Source organism: Drosophila hydei, unplaced genomic scaffold (genome assembly GCF_003285905.1).
Source record: "Drosophila hydei strain 15085-1641.00,03,60 unplaced genomic scaffold, DhydRS2 tig00000060-arrow-pilon, whole genome shotgun sequence".
NCBI lineage: Eukaryota > Metazoa > Arthropoda > Insecta > Diptera > Drosophilidae > Drosophila > Drosophila hydei.
In genome coordinates this window covers 1,744,869-1,769,107 of record NW_022045656.1, presented here as the reverse complement: position 1 = coordinate 1,769,107, position 24,239 = coordinate 1,744,869, and the positions used below count along the sequence as shown (strand labels likewise).

General features: G+C 38.1%; 1 protein-coding gene across 1 annotated transcript in view; it reads left to right on the top strand.

Annotated features, from left to right (window-relative positions):
- LOC111592235 (integumentary mucin C.1) overlaps window positions 1-22,717 on the top strand; it is an 88,504-nt gene extending 65,787 nt beyond the window's left edge. The window contains exons 4-5 of the mRNA XM_030226178.1: window positions 15,929-16,047; window positions 20,260-22,717. Of these exons, the coding sequence (XP_030082038.1) occupies window positions 15,929-16,047; window positions 20,260-22,620 (2,480 nt within the window). The 3' untranslated portion in view covers window positions 22,621-22,717. The remainder of the gene's footprint in view (window positions 1-15,928; window positions 16,048-20,259) is intronic.
- The last annotated feature ends 1,522 nt before the right edge of the window (window positions 22,718-24,239 follow it).

Sequence of the window (24,239 nt, the reverse complement as noted above, 5' to 3'; positions counted from 1 at the left end):
AACCATTTTTCTTTTGTCATATTCTACAGCGAGCTGACATGGAACCAAAATCAGTTATTGATACTTTTATACAGTTAGAATTGGTTAAGTGCAATAACGAAATGAAAAACTAAACTAGAATGTTTTAACCCTGTCTTATTCACTAAAATCAACTTGAACTCGCGTTTCATAAGATAGAGATAAAAGTTGCATTCGAATCGCTTCGAACACGGAACTCCTTAGTTTTAGTATCTTGTACTAGGCTCGCTTAAGATATCTTCAAAAGCTGTCCAGATAAGCAGAGAAGATCGATCAAACGCTTCAAGCTTTTTATAGCAATACGACGATATCTGTAAAAAGCCCCAAGAATAACATAAAGAGGTAAGAAAGCTTTAGTCCAGGTGATGACAGATATCCTGAACTCCGTCCTGAATTTCCATATTCAGAGTATAAAATGAATTGATAAGTAATCAGAGACCTTTTCGGCCTTACCTTCCAAGACAGTCTTATGGGATGAGAGAATTTCTTCCTCAAAAATATTTTAAGTATATTCCACACTATTTTTTTATATTTCAAAAATATCTTCGATGCCATTTGTAATATCAAGAAAATACAGCTCACAGCGTTTATTTGAATCGAAAATATAAAATCAATGGCTATGGCTATAAAACTAGTGGCAGCAGCTGCTGCTGCTTTATGATCAATCAATAAAAAATCAACCACATGATAATCAGTTAGATGATCTGAAGCCTAGTCGTAGCACACTCCAAGCCATTAAATAGTGCATTTTACGAGTCGCAACCCGAGCAGAACCAGACCAGAAAGATAACTCGGCTCTGATATGAAAGAAATGCCGCTCTCATAGCTGACAGATAAAACAAAACGCCGCCGATCGACGCTTGATCAACGGCGCAATAAATTCATCAAACAAATATCAAAGAGAGAGAGAGAAAGAGAGAGCGAGAGAGATGGAGATCTCGAGAGGGTTTAAAGCTGTTGGCTAAGCCGACTTTGCGTTATAATCGACATGAATATTAAAACCACAAAACTATAATCAGTGCGATATGATCGTCGGAAAAACATATCAATCTCAACTGGAACAGACACAAACGCAACCATCAGCGCAGCAGCCACCGTTGTGGACCCTTTTTTAAGCCCATTAACTGGCTGCAGACGACCTAATGGACATGATCTTTCGTCACTCCCAGCAACAACAAAAGGGAATGCAGCACATACATATATATATATACATATGTATATCTATACATGTATTTCTAAACATACACATTCTCACTCTCCTCCTCTCTCTCTCTCTCTCTAAGAGCGAGGATCGAGCACTCGTTTTGATCTTGATCTTGTGGCTACGAACATGGCGTCTGCCGCCTGTTCTTGATCCCTAAATACCCTTTAAATTGTACGTAATTCCCCACATGGCATTTATCATCATTATTATCGAACACACGCTGCTTGCTGTAAAGTCGAGACATGGCGGACACTTCAAGTTTCATGAATAATTTGTGTTCAGATGAGATAGGAATTTTCACCAAGTTTTGTGGGAAATATATCGATTGGAAAAATATAAAGAAAAACGTTTATTTTATTCATTTCTGTAAGCACATATTGGAGAGAGCAGAAGTTCGAGAATCATTCAATAATAGTTAGGCGAATTCTTAATTTGGAAATAACCATGCAGGAATTTTCAATCTAGTCACGATTCCTTGGAAGTATAAGAGTTCCATTTCCGAATACAAATAGTGAATCAACTAAACAAGGAATGATTAAGTCTGAAAATATATATTTTTAGATTTGCCACGTCCCATTGTGTTGAAAGCCTATGGGGAATGATACAAAATTCATACAGACAGACGGACATGGCACAAAACTAATATTCTCGTTTCAAATAAAAACACCAAATAAAAAAAAGAAAATTTAAGCTATTAAGAAAATTAATTAATTAAAAAATATTAACTTATTTTTTAATTAATTATTTTTCTTAAGAAAATTAATTAATTAAAAAATATTTACTTATTTTTTAAGAAAATTAATTAATTAAGAAAATTAATTAATTAAGAAAATTAATTAATTAAAAAATATTAACTTACTTTTTAATTAATTAATTTTCTTAATACCTTAAGAAGTTTTCTTTTTTTTTAATTGGTGTTTTTATTTGAAACGAGAATATTAGTTTTAATTACATATTAGAATTAAAAGTTACTGTAGAATATAATGGAATGTTCTGGCTAAAAGTATACTTTATATCTGGAATATAAGTATATATTAGGGAACATATGACTCATCAGTTAGTTTAATATAACACTAATATTTGATACTTAACTTAACCACTTAATACTATCGAATCTAAGATAAGAAGTACGAACAAATACTAAGAAATCTTTGGCATCTTTTGTTTTGCTCAAATTTAGTTGAAGACTACTTTCACTTTAAGTTTTTTTATGTCATGTAAATATCAACGTATTAAAAATGGGAATTGAAGGAATAATAATATTTGTACAAACAACACAAAAAACAAATCGTCTGTCTGTTTGTCTTTCGCAGATCTATGGGAAAAAGTAGAACATGGTAAATTGTCCGGGGATCAAAAATAAATTTATATTCGTATTTATTTATTGTTCGAGTTGAAATCGGAAAATACTTAAATACTAATTCCCAACAATTTCCAAGAATTGGCCAAGCTGACAAAAACATTTGTCTTTACAGAAAAATATGTGGCAACGACTTGGCGCCAGCCAAACAAAAATAAAAAATTCAAAATAAAAAAGGAACAATTTGTATAACATGTGTATAGAAAATGGTTTATCTACTATATTTATGTGCTTACGATTGGCCAACTTCTCGCTGACAGCTGTCAAGTCGCGTTGGCAGCCATAATGATAATGCGGCACAGAGCGGAAATGCATTAATTTGTCAGTTGGCTTGTGCCGTACGAATAAATCAATTCATTTACAAGGTGCCAGCGACTGAATATCCAAAGGAGGGGCAGGCGAGGCAGCCCAGCTCCTCTTTAAGGAAGACACGTTCCGTTCTGGTTCTGGTATTTTCTCTTTATAGTTCTCTTCCCCTGTTTAGCAGGCACTTTCCAATTACGTAAAGTTGACGTCGGCATCGTCGACATCGCGTGCAGCTATGCAAATTATGAAGTTCAGAGTTTTTGAGGCTTTACTCTATATAGTATAATATATACCTAACGACTACCGTATAAGGAGCTTCTGCTGTTGCATGGCTCGGTTTTGGCCCGGGTCTCGGTCTTGGTCGATTCGACCTCCTCTGCTTTTTATCGTGCACTTGAAACAGTTTGATTCCCCTGCCAGGCAAATGAAGCTTTTAATCATACGAATGTAATAAAAAGCAAAAACTTGTGTATTTAGGCAGTTGTTAATGTGCCGAGGCGGACGTCGATTTTCTGTCTTTTCGGGTATATTTGTTCTTTTTGTGTTTCTTTTTCTTCTGTTTTTTTCGGTCGGTTAACATAAATTGCGTGTCTGGCATTTGTATGGGGCAAATTCTGTTGCGGCGCTGCACGCGACGCTTGCCCCAAACAAATGCCAAACACATTGCACCAGGTGTGTCAGTGTTGAGCAATGCTGTGCTCAACATTAACAGGTAAATTCATATACGAGTTTTAAAATTCACTTTATTAATCCAAATTTTAACAGTTTTGATCACAAAGTCCTGTACGCAACTTTATATTAAACAATAATTAAATGCAGTATTTACAGTATTTTTGCAGTATATACCAAAGCAGTTTTTTTTATAGGTATTAGATAATTTGGCTTATAAATGATCAGACCTTATTAAGAAAACCTGAAAGAGAAATCCTTTCTTAGAGACTATACCAAATCAAGGACCAAAAATCTGTTTCTAGTTTCTGTAGTTAGTTAATTTATAGGAAAATATTTATCAACATAAAATAGGTCTAACAATTTAACAAAATTTCAGATCGAACTCAGTAACAATTTGTGATTGCAGCTAATAGGAATAATATAAATAAAAATAATATAAATATAAAAAATATATAAATAATATAAATAAATTGTATAGAAGGCTCTTAGAGTAAGTTTTCTGAATAAGCTTCTAAGTTGTATAGCATTTCATTTGAAATTAGTCAATTTTTGTTAGTAAATAGTAGAGCATATCGGTTAAAATTCCCAAACGGTTTAAGTATTAGTTCCTTTTCGATTGTTTTACAAATATTCACACTCAATGTCACAGCAAATACATTCGCATCTCTATTCAATCGTAGTCACATTCGTGTTGCTCTTGGACTAAATGACAATGCGTGCCTGCCGACACCTTGGCTCAACATTTGTAGCACAGGTAATTGCCGCATTTGGCTATGGGCATTGGGGAGCGCTTGTAACAGGCATTGGGGTTGATGGCTGACAAACAGTGGTGGGAGTAATAGACCATTTGATAGCAAACAATTGGCACATCATTTGTAGCAGCCGGTAATTGCGGGCCGAATAACAACATCAATAACGGGGTAAGTGACGTAACCGAGTGCGCTTCTGATGGTGGGTGTGGAGACCACCCAGTTGATAGCCCCGGGGCAGCCAGTGGTCTGCCGAGATGGTTTCCTTGGAATACCATTAAGCGATTTCCGCTGGCAAAAGCAATCAGCAGCCTGAAACTGCCATAAAATAATGCTTTCAATATTTTTAATAGAGTTATCCGTGTGGAGCTGCTCCCGTTGTCGCTGCCACAGTCGGCACTCTGGCCAAAATGAAAAAAATGAGAAAAGACGAACGTAAAATGTTTTCTTATCTCATTATTAAAGGGACGCAGCAGCCGCCGCCGACTGAAAAGATTTGCAGGTAACAGTTAAGAATTTTGGCCACATAAAACAAAACTCTGCCAAAAAGTGAAGTTCAGATGGGACAATGACCGTAAAGTCTGGCGAGGAGTATACCAAAAGCCCATAAAAAGGACGAGTGACGCAAAATGCGCCAAGTTAACGCAAAATTATTAGCGCCAGCAAGAAACTTGAAGAGCGAGAGAACAGAGAAATCAAGATAGAAACTTGAAATAAGGGGAGACTAGGGTGAGGGCGAAGTTGTAGACAACTTCAGATGGATGTCCTAAGATACGACGAAGCCTAACTAACTATATCAAAACTTAGGCAAATGTTGAAGTGGAAGTGGAAAACAGAAATGGCTATAGAAATCGAAGCCCAGGATTAGAGATTTAATTTAAAAAAAAAAAGATACTGAGAATTAACCATTTAAGAGATAAAAACTCAGCGATACAAAATTGAAAACAAAGAATGATTTAAAGAAAGTAAAAGCTTGTTTCAGAATAAAAGAATATTTAATGTATGCAAAGTGACGAATATATTCCTTATATAATATAATTAAATTTTACAAAAAAATGCAATTATAATTGAGAATATATTTAAGAAATTTTTGAAATACTTCGTTTGTTAATTAGTCAAGTTAGTTCAGCTAATGTTGCCTTGCAAATTGCATTTTCCACAGTTCATTTTGAGCAACCCATGAACTCACTTAGCTGCACTCTACTGACAAAAGGCCCCACCACAACGAACTTAATCATCGTTCAGCAGCAAGGTGCGTCGACATTGTCAGTGCAACAATTCAAGTTTATATTTCCAACGAATCGATTTGCACTAAGCTCGAAGCTCGAAGCAAGGGACACCGTTGATGGTAGCCGCTGTGGCCGATGTGTGTGTTCGCATAATTTGCTGTGGGGCAACATTTTATGAGCATCTTACACCTGAAACCTTAATTAAGCTGAAGCTAGGCCAGCAGAACAGGCTCCAGCTTAAAAATTGCAACAAATGCCAAGCAACATTGACAGTTGCCCTGCGATGTCACTCAATGTCAGAATAAACAGAAAAGAGCTGCGGATGATATAGACCCCAGAGGCTGCCGCTGCTGCTCCTGCTGCTGTCTGGGCCCGCAGAAAAACAAACAAACGTAAAACCTAAAATAATGACACGCGAAAAACAATAAAACAAAGCAAGAAAACAATGAATACAAATATGTTGGCTGGCAAAAGTTAAGGACAATGAAAGGCAGAAAAAAACAACATTTCAGCCGGCCGCACTTAACACCTTGGACCTGGCCCACACACGCACACACACACACACAGGCAACTAGCCAAAAGCAGACAAGGACATGACATTTTTATTATATCTAGGTCTTGTTCTTCTTCTTTTTGCACGTGCCCTCAGTCGCTCTTTCACTCGCTCCTGCTCATCTGCTAGCTGGCAGGCGCTCTGGGCCAAAACTGTTGAGACAGACGGCGCCCTGCCGCGTTACATGGCCCGGTTTAAGCCAGGTTCCGAGTTGCACAAAAAAAGCAGAAAACAAAAACGGTTCTAACTTTGTTTTATTGCCCACGAGCTCTGCGCCGCGCGTAAATCAAAAGGTGTTACAACAGACAAATAAGACTGGACCCACTGCAGCCACTACCTTTCCGTCTCCCTCTCTCTGTCAGACTGTCCCTTGAGGGTGTTAAATTTGTATAGAATGTTTTCTTATTGTTGGTTATTTTTGCTAATTAATGGCGTCATTAAAACGCTCTCATCTCTGTCTCTCTAGCCATCCCAGTCCAGACATGTTAAGAGCCCTCTATAATAATTATGTTGTAAGTGCTCAGACTACGCCTCGACAACGTATTTAAAGCCTCGGGGCGAAACTAGGAAAATCGATTTTTTTGTTTAGCTAAAACTGTTTTGGGTGGTCCCTTAAATGGTTTCAAGTGCGGCCTTTAAAGGATGTTAGCTGTTCAAAATATTAAGGCTAAGGAAAGTGGATCAGCAGTTTGTAGTCACAAAACTATCTGAGAAAACCTTGAGAATGCTGCTCACAGCTTAGGCAGATGAATTTATCTCATATTAGAGAGTGGTCTATGAGAAAAGCAAATATTTTACAAAATTATCATTTATCTTTAAGGATATATATTATGGTACTATGAGGATTACACTGGGAATAAACCTCTTGCTATGTTATATAGAAACTTGTGTTAACCCATTTCAAAAACTGTTGTCGTATCAGAAAATAGTTCTAAGACTATAATCGATGTGGTGCATGTAGTATTTGAAAAGGAAGAATTTCTGTTAAGGCTAATAAAATTATTTAACATATATTTCTATGAGGCAATGGCTCAAAATAAACAGTAATCAAGAGCACATTAGACGCGATTCATAAAAAATAAAGTTCATTATGCTTATTTATCTATGCTAACTAGAAGTATTAGAAATATTGCACAGTAACAGTTCAAAAGGGGCATGATATATTTATACACACACACATATATATATATTTTTATTTATCTATATAGATAACATATATATTTTTAGCTTAAAAATAGCTTTAAGAGAAAAAGTGTAAAATCTATGAAGTAGGTCGATCGAAAACTACTTTGGCTATCATTTGTAGGCACTAAGAGCTAAGTGGCATTAATTCTGTTGCTCCACATTCGACAGTATCAGAATCGTAACTCTTAGCAGCACCTTTACCTACGCCTTTCATAACGATATTGCAGCAGTTGCCATAATATTGTGTGCCATATGTGCGCAATGCGAATGTCTTGAAAACCCTATGGGGTCCAGTTGGCAAACGAAATTCGCATTAAATGTTGCATAGTTCGGCAACATTTATGTAAATACATATAAATGCGGATTGCTGGTTATTACATGGATCATAAAGTCCAGTTTATCAGTGGCCAAAAACATGAAGTTGTTTCGGGCTTTTTAAGTGCATTCAATTAGCGCTTGTTTTTCCGCACCCACGCCAAACGGCTTCCTGCTGATTGGGATATGCGCGTATAAACATATGTATATGCGAGTTTCGTGAATACTTATGGATACTTACTCATTGGCCAATCGATGACAATTAACACCTGTCCGCATAAATCAATGCCAGGCATATCTTAATTTATGCTGACGTAATCAATGCTTCTGCGCGTATCTCGACTATAATTTCAGCTCGCATTGCATTGCACCAATAATTCGGCAAACAATTCAAATTGTCACAATAACTCAACGCCTTATGCAAAGGAAATTAAAAGAAAAACACGCACACTTAAGCCAGCAAATTAACAAACTTAACCAAAGCGAATTGCTCTGATTAGCTGGGTTCAACTACGAGTTACCCTCCAAACATTTGCCATGCACGTGATGCAATCGGGTTTCTTGACTGCAGACTGTTGAGTTTCTGATGGTTGATTATAATGAAACTTAAGAAGCATGAAAAGGCGTTACAAAGGTTGCTTGCATCGCTGCGAAGCACCTACTTTGTTGCTAGAGCCTGGTCAGTTACTCAAATACACATGCTTTATACTTGGAGAGATAAACTAATACAAGCAAAGTATCTAGCTAATATGGATGGGCATATTAGGGCTTATTGACTTTTATACTGCGATCGATATTTATCGATTTATTTAAAGGGAGTAACAAACTTCACGTTCTATACCTCAGTGTAGTTGTAACACACCCCACTACAAGCATTTGCTGTTTACAGGGTATATGAAGAATTAAAATATTTGTTTACCCCAAACTGGGCTGTTTGTGAGCCAGTTGCAAATGAGCGCAAGTTTTGTGGCAGAGTTTTACGGCTAAATGGAAACAAGTGTGGCCCACCGGGCGACCAAGGCAGTTGAAGCAGTCAAAGCAGTTAGCTCCCAGCTACCATTTGGTATTTTTATGTGTCTGGTTGACACTTTGCGTCAATGCGTAGCCGAATTTCGAGTTCGTTTCGGCTTTATTTTTGTTATTTTCGATTTTTCATTCGGTCACATTATCGGGCCCATTTCAAGTTGGCTAACGCAGTTTAAACGGCTTGTAAGTGACTGCGTATGCACTTAATTAATAAAAAGCCTGGCCCGTTGACTTTGTTGCAAGGCAAATAGTTGCTGTTGCTGTTGCTGTTGCTGTTGCTGTGACTGTGACTGCTGCAGTTGCATGTTGCTTGTTGCTTGTGCCGTGTTGCAACCTGATGCTCGGCGCAGGCCAAAGACGTCCTTGCACTGATAAAACTGCAATTAGCCGACACTCGAAAAATAATTTATTTGTATTTCTTTTTAATAAATTTAGCGACCGCACCCCCTCAACCCCACACTCGCTCTAGCCTGCTCCTCAGTGATGCTGGCAGTTAACTTAATTAAATGCCAGTCTCAATTTATTTTCCATTTGCAACTACAACAATGAAAGCGAAACCGCAGAGCCACTAAATAAATAAACAATAAACAAAGAGTTTCAACTTACCCAGAGCAATATGCTGCTGCTGCTGCTGCTGCTGCTTCTGTTTTTGTCGTCTGCTGCAACTATCGATGCAATTTTACATTTCGTTGCAGTCAGCTGTAATTAACTGTAAATAACATGCTGCCTGCGTGTGGTCCAACTTTACTGTACTCAATATACTAAAAAAAAAACAACAACAAAAAAGCCAAAGTTATTAAGTTTTATTATTCATTTTCCTTTTGCTGTTGCTGTTGCTGTTACTGTTGCTCCTGCTGCTGCAACTGTTGTTGCTGTTGTCATCGATACGACTCACCCGCTGCCGACCGTTGCAGTGATAAATGGCGCGAGCAACTTTTAATTGCACGTTTATCTTTAGCGTAAATCAATAACAGCAGCATTCGATTGCCTGCGCCATTTCGATTAAAATCGGTTCAAATTTCTGGCGAAACTTATGCAACAATACGTAAGCCAATTAGGAATTATAACTGAAATGCACCATGAAGGCAAGCCAGAATGCTCTAGACTGGAGTGTCCGACTAAAAGAAAGCCTGAACCTGCTGCATAGACCGTATCTATGCAGACGAACAGACTGAATTGTCAGACAGTATTAACATCAATTAGTTTCACCTTCTTGTTAACTGGTAATTTACATATTCTGCGGAGTCGCAATCACAACAAATTTCAAATTTTCTGATATGTGAGATTTTGAACGTCTTTCAAAAAATTTAAAATAAAATAAATGGTTCATTAACTGAAGGTTTTAATATTTTTTTATTTTAATAAATATTCTGATTGCTCCATTTTAATTGTACATGGACTCATTAGCCTAGACTCATCATGTTTTAAGATAGCTTACTTAGTTTTTTCTAAGTGTGATGCAATTTTCACACATTTAATTAGAAATAAAATATTTCTTATATAAGAAATTATCTACAGTCTAAAGTAAAATGAAAAATGCCTCATATACATGTATATTTGGAATTTATATGATCATTAAGTGCACTAATAAAGCATAAAATTGGCATTAAAAGTTGATCAAAAGGCAAATGAGCTTGAATGCATTTGTTTCAAGTGCAGAGCTTAACAACAAATGCCTTTTAGCATCTCCATATATATATTTTCGATTACATTTTCGTTTTCATTTTCATTTTGATACTGATTTTTATTTTTATTTTTATTTTCATGAGCGCTTGCCCGTCTTCAATCAATTTTATCTATTTAAAATACAAAAAAATGTATATAAATTTATTTGTTGGGTTTTTTAGTGGGATTTTCAATAATTTTAATTGCCCTTTTTGGTAGACGACAAAATTCAATCAGTGCTACATAAATTATGCGAGACGCATTTGACCCAGAAAAGCGAGAAGATAAAACAGATTTTTGTCGAGATTTTGTCTTTTTTTTATGTACAGATAGACTCCCACACACACACACACACATACTCACACACACACAGCTCTGGCCCTCAGCGGTTTGCTGTTTGGTTTGGCTGTGTGTGGGGGGTAAGGGAGGAATGGAGTAAGGGCTCGGCCAAATCGTGCGCTAATTAACTCATTGACACTGTGGCCTCCGCTTGGGGCAACCAATTGTGAGTGGCGTCTGTGCAGGAATCGTGCGTAAAAGTCGAGTACGCTCCACATTAAAAGGCGCTAATTGTGGCATTCGACTCTCCACTCTCTTCGCCCCTTTCTCAGCCCTCTCCGGCGGGCGTGCCAATGCAATTAACGCTGTTTGGAGTCTCAGTGAGATATGCTGAGAGCCCATACGCCTCCACTCTCTCTCTCCGCGGGCCCCCTCTACAGTCGAAGTCTCTGGCTGCGCCGTCTTCAGCTCCCACTGATAAATGGAACTGCAGGCAAGTGCAACGGCTCCAAGTTGAAGTTTGTTTTCCTTTCTGTCGTAGTTGTTGTTGCTGTTGCTGTTGCTGTTGGTTTTGCAGTTTGTTTTGCTTTTGTGGCATCGGCTTACAAACAAACCCAAAGCCAGGCGTCGAGCAAATAAAACGGTTTTTTTCCAGGAAACGTGACAAAACGTCAATAACTGACGTTGCGTCGTACTAGTTGCTGCAGCATCCAGCCGCGAGACGCGGCTGCCCAATGGCCAATCCAAGCGGCGGCTAGTTGGAGCTGCAGCATGTGACAAATGTTGTTGTTGTTGTTGTTGTTGTTGTTGTGGCTGTTGCAAAAGCAATTACTCAGAGCCGCGCAGGCAAAATACGTACGTAATCTAAGACCTCGCCACAGTCGCTGTCAGCATCAAAGCGAGAAAGTTCCCGGAATGCAGTCGCTGCCAGACCTGGACCTCAGACAACATTCCTGGAATAGGGCCAATGCACTGCTGACCAAGGATACCAGCCAAACGCTGCAAGAACTGACCAAAACAAAGCGGAATAGTTTCCGATCTTTTTCCGTGTCCAACTGGAACGGATCGTTAACAGAAATACCTAAACCACTTCGACGTGACTGAGCATGAAAGAAAACACGAAATTCTCTAAAATTTTACTAATGCACGTCAAAGGTATTCAAATTGAAGAATGTTCTAGACAGCAATCCACACTCAATATACATTTATACAGTTGCAACATGACTCTAAAATTTGAATTAAATTTGCATAAACTGAATATCCTTTCCACCTAAGAAATGTATCAGAAATTTATACGTTCAACATTCTAGAAGCTTAAACTTAACCAAAAAATTTTCACACAGTTTCCTTGATAAATTTGAAATATCTGAGTTCAATTTGTCATGAATAATTGAACACAAATAAAGGCATTTCAAATGAGTTATGAGTCATTAATCATGAGTCATGAATAATCGAATGGGTTTACGCGATGCAGACAATCGATGCTGGACTTCATTCGATAATAGCTTCATTCGACTTTCCGCTCGATCAGTGAAAGTGCAGCTGGCAGCTATAATCGAACCAAAATCATACTCCAAGAATTATCATAGAGATCGCTGCGTATGGATGCAGTCCGATCGATAGGCCGCAATTTATGCTTATCGAGCTTTTAACGCCCACCGGCTCATAGGCAGAGCTCAATCAAAATTCAAATGCTGGCGGCTACGTGCGATCCATAACTCGTGTATTTTTTGTGTTTTGGATATTGAGCTAGAGGAGGGCGCGGCAGGGGGCGATGCTTATCACGCTGATGGAATGACAATGTGACCAGCTGTGTGACATGCACATCGTAAGGTCATAAAAAATCAAAATCCAAATCTCTTGGCATTCCACCAAGCGCTACTCCTGCCCCCAGCCATACCCCTCACATGTGCCGCAATTAGGCGGCTTTTTGACGCCCCAGCTTGTTGTCAGATTTGTGGAGCCCGGCCATATACTCAGCTATACTAAAATCAGACTTTGGTGTTAGTTTTTTTTTTTTTGATTTTGATTTTGTTCATGCTGTGCAGTTTAGCATTTTATGATTTTTTAATTTTATGTTGATGAGCCTCATTGCTTGCATATTTGATTAAAACTTTTGTTGTTATTGTCTTTTCTTCTTCTTTGTTTTTGTTTTTGTTTTTTAATTTAATTTCATTTTGGTTTATTATTTGTTTTGTGTTGTTTTGGCTTTATTCTTTGTCGCCTTTTGTTTTCCTGAACTCTGATTTGAGTTTATCTTTTACTGATTCGACTTAATGCTTTGCGTTCTGTTAGTTAATGTGTTTTCGTTACGATTTTCTAGATTTGACATTATATATCAATATTTTAGTGCCCGTCTTGGCACAGCTGGATGGCCAGCTGTCAAATAAAAGCAACTCAAATTTGGTTTTAAGATAGGTTATGGTTCTTAATGTTCGAGAATGTAAGTTTATAGTAAATTGGAAGATCTACCCTAATCATATGCACTGCTAAAAAATATAATTTACATATATATTCATGATATATAAGTTAATACTACTTTCATTTATCGAAATCTTAAGCGAAGCCAATTTCTAACTGAGCTTCGATCACGGAAGATTGCATTTTATACACCTTTCTTATGGACTGGAGTCTGTTTTCCTAATTTTTATTATAGAAAATTTCTGTTTTAATAGCAGATTCACTCTGGCTCATAACACAAATCAATAACTTTCGCTCGACTCTGGCCCTTAAGAACTCACCCAAAATATACTCAAAATACCCCACACACACGCACATGTGCACACCCACTCGATCGGAGACCTCCACCTCCGCCTCCGCCCCCGCCTCCATGATCCATAGCCATAAGCATAAAGCGTCTAAAAAACAATCTAAGATGATAGCATCTAACAATTAGAAGGCCTTCAGGTCTTTGGACTAATGCTTTATTTTGCCACATTTACGATGATGCATTTTAAGTGCAGAGATCTCGATATCGATAACAGGCGAGACGCCCATTCTAAAACCGAACAGAAATTTCGGACAGAACCAAATCATAAATTAAAGACTCAGCTCGCAGAAGAAGAAGTAGAAAAAATAACAAAAAATTCCACAGTGTGACTAATAACTTAATTAGAAACCAACAAGAAGAGAAAAAATACAACGAAAATAAAAACAACTTGAAAAGTTAAGTTAGTTCCGACTCGATCGTTGCTTTTTATTGAGTGAAAAACAAACCGAACCAAACCGAAAAATCTTTGAGATATCTAAAATCGATGGCCATAAAAATTCCAAGCATAAATGCATTTTATGTGATTTTGTCGTGAAACTGAAAAACGGCTACGTTTTATTTCTGTAGCCTCGTGACGTATTAAAAATAAACATTTCATTTTGTTAATCGACTTTCCATTAGATTATTATTCGTTTGCGAAGGAAGTGAATGAAAATGTTTAAATGTCTGAAATGAAATTGAGAGAGCTCAACCAAATTTAAGTTTAAGTTTGTTTAAATAATATTGAATCGCTCTTAATATGTACACACAAATTAAAAAAGATTGTGAAAAGTTATCAAAACTATAGAAGAGTATCCACTTAAAGAGTGTGGGTCAGGCAACCTAAACTTGCATTATTCTATTGTTGTTATGAAGCTTCCAGTACCTGCCTAAGGTCTGCGTGGAGCTGCTTATGTTTCATGATAACTAGCACAATTACTCATCTACAGAATGCAGCCATTGAAAGCTCACTGAGAGCCCACTGGAAATGCCAAAGATAAACAAAGCGAAATTGACACGATGCTGGCTAAGGGAACCAGCCAGCTCCAGCTTCAGCCTCAACTCTTACTTCAAGCAAAACAAACATGCGGCAAGTGGAACGATTGGTACTAGGCGATGGTGCAGTGGCATGCACTCACAAGTGCAAACTTCAGAATATTCCTACACTCTCTCCCTCTCCCTCTCTCTCTCCCTCTCTCTCTATCCCTTCGTCTGTCTGTCTCTATGTTTCTCATTGTCGTATGTGTTACTAAACTAATGAAATCAATAAGTTATGCGAATAACAACAAAAGGCCCGAGCATCGAGTTGCCTAGAAGGAGTCACCAACTGGTTGGCCCCAAACGCAGGGCAAGTGCCTGCTGGCCTGGCCAAAAGGTGTGAAGCACAAAAGTCACTCAAGCGCGCTGGCCGTAGGCCCTGTCGGGCTTATGAAATATGAGAGCTCACAATAAGAGCCCCCGGACAATTCACCTTCCATGCTCTACCACCCCCTTCCCCACCTCCCTGCCTTTTACCTGGCAACGCACGTCTTTTGCCAGGAATTTCTGTGCATAAATTTAATTACTGGCAGACGCAGTCGCCGCTGCCGTCGCCTCGCAGTCACTGACGCAGCCAACGTTTCTGTTGAAGCTGAAGCTGAACCCAGTCACCTATCAATCTAACTCGAGTGGCTTTTCCCTGCTCCATTCTGCTTTTCTTTGGCTGCGCTCAAGTGCTTTACTTATTAGTGACTTTTGTGCCTGCTCGCAAGTTCAATAGCCCTGCGCCTCGACGACGATGACTACATCGGGGCGTGGCCAAAGTTACATTGTTAGTTTATAATTAGTGGAGAAAGGGCGAATGAGATAGATGGACAGAAAGAGAGACAGCTAGAGGCAGCGTGGTGCAGTCAACTGCATGTGCACTTGAGTTTAGGTTTAATGCATTTCCCCCATTTTCTATTCCTCCGATAATAATCATTAGCTGCTGCTGCTGCTGCTGCTGCTGCTGGTGCATCGGACGTTCTTTTAAAATTAGAACGCAGCACTCATTGAAGCGCCTTTTGGTTTGTTAACTGTTAGGCAAACAACAAGTATGGCGCGGTTGGCACTGTTAGGCTCAAACTTGCCTGCTTGGCACAGTGTGACCAGTTGTACTGGCAGCCAGTGAAAAGCTGGCAGTTTGAGTGGTCTAACTTAGGTATGCGATACGATATTTATGAGGATGACGATGACGATTGATGGTGATCATGATGATCGAAGCCCCAACTTGATAGACAATCTTGGCGTATTCGATTGGAAAATGATTTCTATTAATAAAAAATAATCACCTTGAATAGTTTACCCACTGTGCAATCGAATTTGGCACACGTGCCAGCGTAGATGTGTTTACAAACAAATACTGCTATTACCTTCCGATTACATATTTAAATCAGCATTGTCCCTTCAGCCCCCGATCTTTCCCTTGAAGTTGAGTGATCTCGGCTCGCTTTGACACGCTTAATCACGAAGCATCCGTGTTTGCTTTTAATTAAAAATGTTTTTTTCAACCAAATATTTGCATCAATTAAAAGATACACAGACACACACATATGCAATCCGTCTAATGTTGTTTTTTCTTCGTTTTTCTTCGTTTTCAGAAAATATAACGATAGTCGGCCTCACGGACTATGTGAACAACGAATTCAAAATAGCACTGTTCGCAAAAGAAACGCAAAGATATTTGTGTTTCAACGACAACTGGAGATTAGTTGGCATGGTAAGTTACCTTGAGATCGTCTAACAGTCAGTGACTTCATAGTTAAACGCATTCACTAAGCGAAGCAAATAGAACTAAGCAATTCAAATCATATTATAAATGCCTTCAGGCCTTTGGCACTTAAATATTAATTGACCCGTGCCATAGTTCTTAAATGATTACCTCAGTTCCAATTAATATCATTCTGCTCATAACAGCACAGAAGAACTTCTAAAATATTCAACCGCAGCCAACTTTATACTTAAGCAAGCCTGATCAATTGAAAATAATTTCTACGAATAACTAAATGAGGCTTTCAATTATAATCAAATTTTATATAAATATGTATATATATGCTTTAAGGGTATAAAAACATATATCTATAACTTTCATATATATATCTATATATAAATCATGAAACTAAATTTGAAATATGTCTCAGAAAATAATAATTGAAGATCTGTCAAATTCTGCCCAACACATTCGGGTTAGTAGAACAAATGGCTAATAAAAAGCACAAATTTTGATAATGACTCAATCCACATGAAGCTCTTGGGATTCCCGCCTTTGATGCTGATAAATTCAAATGAGTTGACATTGTTACATTAGCTTTAGCTTTATGGCTTCCTAGGCGATAAAAACAAAAGCAAAACCGAAACGAAAATTGTAAAATGTGAACTGCATTCCCATTTCCTAGCAATTGCATCTTTATGGCGGCACACAATATAATGATATGTACTTAAAGCCAAGGCCCCAAACGGGCGCCTTGTAACAAATTTGATTACATTGCAATGCATTTTCATTGGATTGGATTGCATTGTACTTGAAACACCGCCGCCGACGCCGCTTTATGCAAACTAACTGTACAAACACTATAATTTATGGCATGTAGCACATAATGGTTTTTATGCAAACGAGCGATTATAACGACAATGGCGATACTTGAGCGATTTGGCCAAATTGCATAAATTGCCAGCTCGGCGACAGGGCGCTAAGCGCCGCCTCACACACTAAGCAGACTAAATCATTTTTTCTTTTTTGCATTTTTTCCATGCATACCCTGTAAATATTAAAAATTATTAAAGATTTCGAATTAGAATCCAAGACTGCCTACAACAATGCTTACACCTTGCAGTCTTATTAATATGTCGCATGTAGCCAGATGCTGCTTACATGTAAAAAGCAAAGTCATCTTCGTGAATTAAAATTAATTGAAAAAAACAAACTTTATTTTGACCCACAGTTCGTATAGAAAATAAAAAGGCGCAATCCATTAAAGTCATTTAGCTGCAGTAACTAATACAGAGTAAATTTATTTTATATACTAAAAGATTCAGAGGAGTGTAAAATATAAATTAATATTTTATTTATGTTTCAAATTGTTTGCCATATATTTATGACTCTGTCTCAGTTTATGTCAAGCAGTTAGAAATTCTAATTCAATACCAGGTAGACTTATAGCTTGTCACACTATCTAATTAGTCAAGGTAACAACAAGCTAACAAAAGAGTTATTTGAGAAACTAAACCTCTTTCGTTTCCTTCTACAGGTCATCAGGCAGTCAAGCACAAATGTTTTCCAATCCATTGCTGGAATGTTATTATTTATTTTTAGTGGTGTTTTTTCTTCGAAAACCCGTTGCAGTTGAACCAATTCTGTCATGCGAAATGCGCGACAACAGAGTAAAAAAACTATTTATTAAAATATTGAAATTTCATATGCAATTACAGCCACAAAAACATAAATATAATAACTGCTCACAGACAACAAATTGCTGGCAGTAAAAAACCGAAACTGGCACAAAATATGTTCATTTTAGTTTTTCCTCTTTGTTGACGCGGCGGCGTGTGCGTGAGGCTTGCATAATAAGAAAACTTTAGAACTCTTTCCCTGCGTAATGCCCAATTGCAACTGCTTAGGGAATTCACCTACGATGAGCATTTTCGAGACATTGTAACAGTTATCGGGCTAAATAGATTATTGCCAATGTCAATCGTGTGGGCAAACACTCCACAGAGTCGAGTGCGTTGCATAGATTTGCCATCATAAAAATCATTCAGTATTTGTCGACAGACAACAATTTACAGGTCTATATATGTGTAGTTGCCCGTACATGACTTTTAATAGATATATCTAATCAATCAATCAAATGACGCTGCACTTTATGCTGTAATTGCAAAACTATTTCAATGTCCTTTCATAGTTCGCATTACGATTTATACAGTTAGTTAGCCAAAGCAAACAGCAACAACATTGAATACATATATGAAAAGTGTGACTACAATGGAGCTCGCTCGACTATAGTGAATATATCTATAAGGTCAAAGCTGGCACTTGTCATTTTATTGCTTTCGATTATGACCGCAAATCCCAACTTGAATTTATGTGCAAATACTCGTACTGTGATTGCTCTCCCCCGCCTTCTTTATAGAGTCTTATAAAACGTTTATTTACAACTTTGCTGTCGAAGGTTAATAACTGTGACATATGATTAGGTTAAGGTTACGATTAGGTTCGATAAAGCTAGACCTTTGGAGTGGACCGAACATACCTTAGCTGGAGTGCTGCAGTGTTTCAACTAAAAGTCTTATTATATATTATATTATATTATTCCTAATGGATTCGATTAAACATAAACAAAAGAACGCAAATATTTAATAGTAATTTATAGATAATAAAAGAGAAAAAATATTTTTAATTGCTTAAGATACAATTAAAAAAATTTATTAAAATATATTTTTTAAAAATAATAATAAAAAAAGCAAAAAAACTTTAGTCGGAGGTGCCCGACTAGGAGATACCCTAAACCTCGACCGATGTTTGTACACTCAAAAAGACCTCGCTGACGCCTCAAGTGCCAAATTCTAGCTAAAGTATTAAAATAGCTGACAATTAAAATACAACTCAATCACAATTGGGATCCTTAGAATATAGAGAATGCTTTTGCTTATTATTATTGCTTAATAACTTATGGGATTTCAAAGAAATTTTCAGTAGATGCACTAGATATTCTATTCAGCTATTGTCTGTTTAGTAAAGATGTAAACTAACTGAACTACAATATATAGAAATTGGTCGAACTTGAAGCGGAACATCAAAATTGTATAAAATATAAATAAATGAAAAAAGTTTAACAAATAATTTAATCTAAATTTCGATAATGTTTTCAATCGATAACATTAAAATGAGAATAGTTATCGTTTATTTAAAATAAACTTGATCTGCGCTTGCTGTAGAGGAACCTTCAAACAAATTTTAAGTCTCTAGCTGACATAGACGAGTTCCTAGTCGCAAACGGAGAGGTAAATCAACTCAGCTCATCGTCCTCACCAAAGTTATATCTACTTCATAGAGACTGTCATGTCTCCTGCTGCCTGTCACATACATTTTGGCAGAAGCAATATACCCTGAATTCCCAGTGGACCCAGGGTATAAAAAGAAAAAGTGACTTTAGAAAAAAATATTAAAGTTGTGCGTTATAAATATCAATTATTCAAGAGCTCAAAATAATGAATAATTATAAATGTCTCGGATCACTTTAGCTAGAACCAAAGCAAAATTGAACAAAGCGTGAGGCAAGTAGCGCCAATTGAGAGCGAAAACAAATAGTGATTGGTTTCTGAGGGGCCACAGTTGCGAGTTGCTTTGAGTGGCCGCTGAGAAGCTGTTCATAAATAGCAATTAACGGCTATAAATAGCAAGAAGTAGTGCGAATAGATGGTTGGCAAATGTAAGTGGAACGACTAAATATGGCATAATTGCTAAACGAGTTGAACAAATTCTTATCTGCGTCATCTGCAACACTTTGAATAGAACAACAAACGAAATAACAGATTGGGCAGTCAGATAGGTGTTGCCAGCAACAACAACAGCAACAGCAGCAGCAACAACAATAATAATATCAGCAACAGCAGCCGTGACAGAAATTACAGCAACAACAGCAACAATCAAGCCGCGTTTCATTTGGTTGGTCGTTTTGGAATTTCAAGTGTTTTATAAATAAACACACTCCAGCCTCAGAGTTGCTGTTGTTAGTGCTGTCAATGTTGCTGCTGCTTAACCTCTCGCTTGCAAGCTGCTTGTCAAAATATTGTCGACAGGTTAACAGATACAGCCAGGAAATGCTGCTTATAAATTGCAGTGTCAAGTGTAGGGAAGTTACCCTGCTTAATATCTCGCTTTAACTCACTTCCTCTCTCTCTCCCTCTCTCCCTCTCTCTCTCTGTCTTGCAGAAGGAACTGCGCGATACCTGCTACTTCAACGAGACCATCGTGCACGGTTATTTCGTGTTCCGTTCCGTAGTCGATCTACAGCGACGAGTCGGCTTCACACACCGAGGTAAGCCCGTGGGGCCCAAGAAGAGCGTCAACGATGCCTGCTACATGTTCAATAAGATCGATGCCGAGCAGTTTTTCCATCAGCACACGTTACCAAAATGGCGCGAGACGGCAGCAATGATGGCCAACACCAGCAGCAGCAGCGGCAGCAGCAGCAACTATCGCAAAGTCTCGCGCAACAAAAGCAATCGCCACAAATCGAATAACCAAAATCAAAAGTTGCAACAACAGCAACATGAGCATCATGGCCATAATAGTAGTAATAGTCTAAGTAGCACTAACAAAACACAACAACAACAATTAGCATTAGTACGAAAACAACAACAACAACAACAGCAGCAGCAGCAACGGCAGCAGCATCAGGTGCGACATCATCACAATGATCCCTCAGCGCTGGCGCGTCGAAAACAGCGACGCAAGCAGCAGCAACAGCAGCAAAAACAACAACAACAACAACAACGAGTCACAGCTAGTCCAACGAAACTAACGACTGCCAAAAGTGCAACAACGACAGCAGAACCAGCAGCAGCAGCAGCAGCAGCAACAGCCACAGCAACAACAGCAGCAACAACCAAAACGACGAAAACATCACTTGCCAGCAAGCGCAAGGGCAGACGAAGAAAGGCACGAAAGCAAAAGCAGCAACAACAGCGGCAGCTGGAATTGCAGCAGCAACAGCAACTTCAGCAATTGCAACTACTCTCTACAGCAGCAACACTAGATGACAGCACGGACGATATGCTCTCTAGCAGCAGCAGCACCAGTTTATCCACAGGTTACGACGATGCCTACAGCAGCAGCAGCAGCAGCGGCAGTGAGCCCTGGTCTACTTGGTATGCCACGCCCACAGCTACAATTGATAGTTTTACGCCAGGTGTGGGCAGCAGCAGCACCACGCCAAGCGCCAGCACCACGTTGCTAACAACAACAGCTGAAGATAGTATTAAACAATATAGCAGCAGCAGCAGCAGCAGCAGCAACTACGATGAAGGATCGACACTCATTACAGAGCTCGAAACTGAAACATCAGGAGCAACAACAGCAACTGCAGCAACATCAAGCAGCGGCAACGATACCGACTTGCTACAGTACGAGGCGGAGGTGGTTGAATATGACGAAAATGAGAATCAGACCACGGTTAGCGACGAAACCAAAGCAACAGCCACAGCAACAGCAACAGCAGCGACAGCAACAGCAACTACAGCAACTACAACAACTACAACAACTACACCAACTACACCAACTAGCAGCCAAGTGGCTAAAACTACCTCGACAACTACAGCGGCAACAACTACAACAACAACAACAGCAACAACAAGAGCAACAGCAGCAACTGGAACACAATTGGTGCTGGAGCAAACACCGCTGGCAGCAACATTGGCTACACTTATGTACAACAAATGGCATACAACGCAACAGCATGAGGTAGATGCTGTTGCGAGCAACGCGACAGCAACAGCAACAGCAACCACAAACGGAACAACAGCAGCGGCAACCAGGCCTGATTTGGCGATGAGCACGCATAAGCTCAGCAGGCATCGCGGCAACAGCGCCAACCCAAACGATCAGCGGCAACAGTTGCTGCGGGACAGTAACAGCAAGCAGCAACAGCAGTTGCAACTACACAAACTGTTGCGTCCGTCAACAGTCGTGACCACGTCCAGCACGCAATTGTTAACACCACTCGCAACAGCAGCAGCTGCCCCAAGAACTGTAACAGCAGCGGCTGCGGCAGCAGCAGCAGCGGCCACTGTTGCTGTTGTTGTCACCCCACAGCAACATATAACAGACAAACTGTTTAGTGTCTACAAGAACATTAACAGCAATCCAAATAACACGTTAACCGAGACAGCACCCACAGCAACAGCAACAATTACAACGACAGCAACAACAACAACCACAAAAAAATCGCTCCGCAAATCGACACAAAAGCTGCTAGCCACACCCTATCATCAGCTAACCTATGTGCGCAACGAGGCGGGCGATATTGACATAGATAATCTGGACAATATTAGCGTATATCCCGATGTTTTCGAGGATATCTTAAACGATGAAGACGACAGCGGCAGCAACACCACTACAAACAGCAACAGCAACAGCAACAGCAACAGTCGGCTGACCTTTGTCAGTGGCTTTCTGGCCACCTCGCCTACATCCGTGCTGCCCGAGTCCATACGCATAGCCAAGATCAAGATTAACAATGAGCGACGTCGACTGCAGCAGCGCAGCCAGCGGCGACTGCGCAGCTTTGCGTAGTAATTAGCAAGCAGTAAAATGTGGGCTTTAGGGCAATGGCAATGGCAATGGGTAGGACTGGCAATCGAAATATATATAGACATATATATATATATATTTATATGCATATTGTCAGAAGCATACATATATATGTCTATATATATATCGACATATTCGTAAGCTGTTTTCGACCAGTTTAAAGGGCAAAGAATTTATGGCAACAAATGAAAAAAAATGAATGTGAACGTAAGTTCAAGCAATAATGATGCATTAAACAAAAAATATATATATAAATTGATAGATATACTATATAATGAACTGATACATATACATACATTGCATATATGGGACATATATATACATATATAGTTAATTATATATATATATACAAAGTTGCTTGGGCCACAAACTTTGATGCCACAACTCAGTGAGTGCTTTGCAACCACTATGTATCACTGAGCTACACACACACACACACATACGCCTAAAATCACATAAGCAAACAAGATATATATACTCAGGCCACAATACATCAAAATTGAATGCCGAAGCGTTAGATGAAGTTAGCTTAATTACCGGTAATTACATTTCACACTTACTAAAGCCTTTTTAAATATTTAAATCAAATTATTGCTTTCCAAATTTATGCTTACCAATACCATAATATTTTCTGGCGTTCAAGTAAAAATAAATAAATCGTTAGATTTGTATCATAAACTTTACTTCATGTAATTGCTTTAATTACGTTCTTAATCTAGTAATTACACTGGTAATTAGAGCTGTGCTTATAACAAAACTCACTCGACTGGCCTCAAAAAAGGAAAAGAAAAAGAAATACACTCACAGCTCTTAAAACAAAAGTCAAGCAAATCAGTTCCATGGAAGAACTCGCAGAACTGCATACATAGTTATAAATGAAAGACAATAAGATTTTTATTTACGAGTATGTGCTATATTAATAACAAAAAACCAAGAAAATAACTGAAGATTGTTAAAGCAAGTTGCATGAAGAAAAATAAATTAAATACATTTAAAGATGTCAGCAAAAGATACAACTTAATAATTAATTGTTTAGATGCACTGAAGGGCAGAACAAATAGAAACTTTGGTTTACTAAATCAATTAAATTTATTAGCAATGAGATTACAAAATATATAAAGTGAAAAACTAAATACAAAAATAAGTATATACGCATAAATATATATTTTCAAAATTTTATAAGGAATCAAAAAACAAAAGGGCAAATTAGTAAACAAATTTAATGAAAATGTTTTTTAAATTCATACGCAAGCAAAACAAACAACAAATTCGCACAGCAAAACACTTCCAAAAAAATAAGTATAAAAAACCACAAAAAATTTAAAAATTAAATTTAAAGAATATAAAAAAATTAAATTTTATAGGCACAAGTAAAAAATAAATTGGCGCAATTAAACAAAAAAAAAAAAACGAAACAAAACTAAAAATAAACCGAATTTTTAAAAACAAATGGATAAACGCGTTTAGCTGCTGAATTGCACAACACTGCTGGAGAAAAAACAGTGTTGCACAACATTCAAATTACGGCACGTAGTAATAATACCAATTAAAAATACTGAAAACATTTTTGAAGCTTAGCAAAAAATTGAAATAAAACAAAA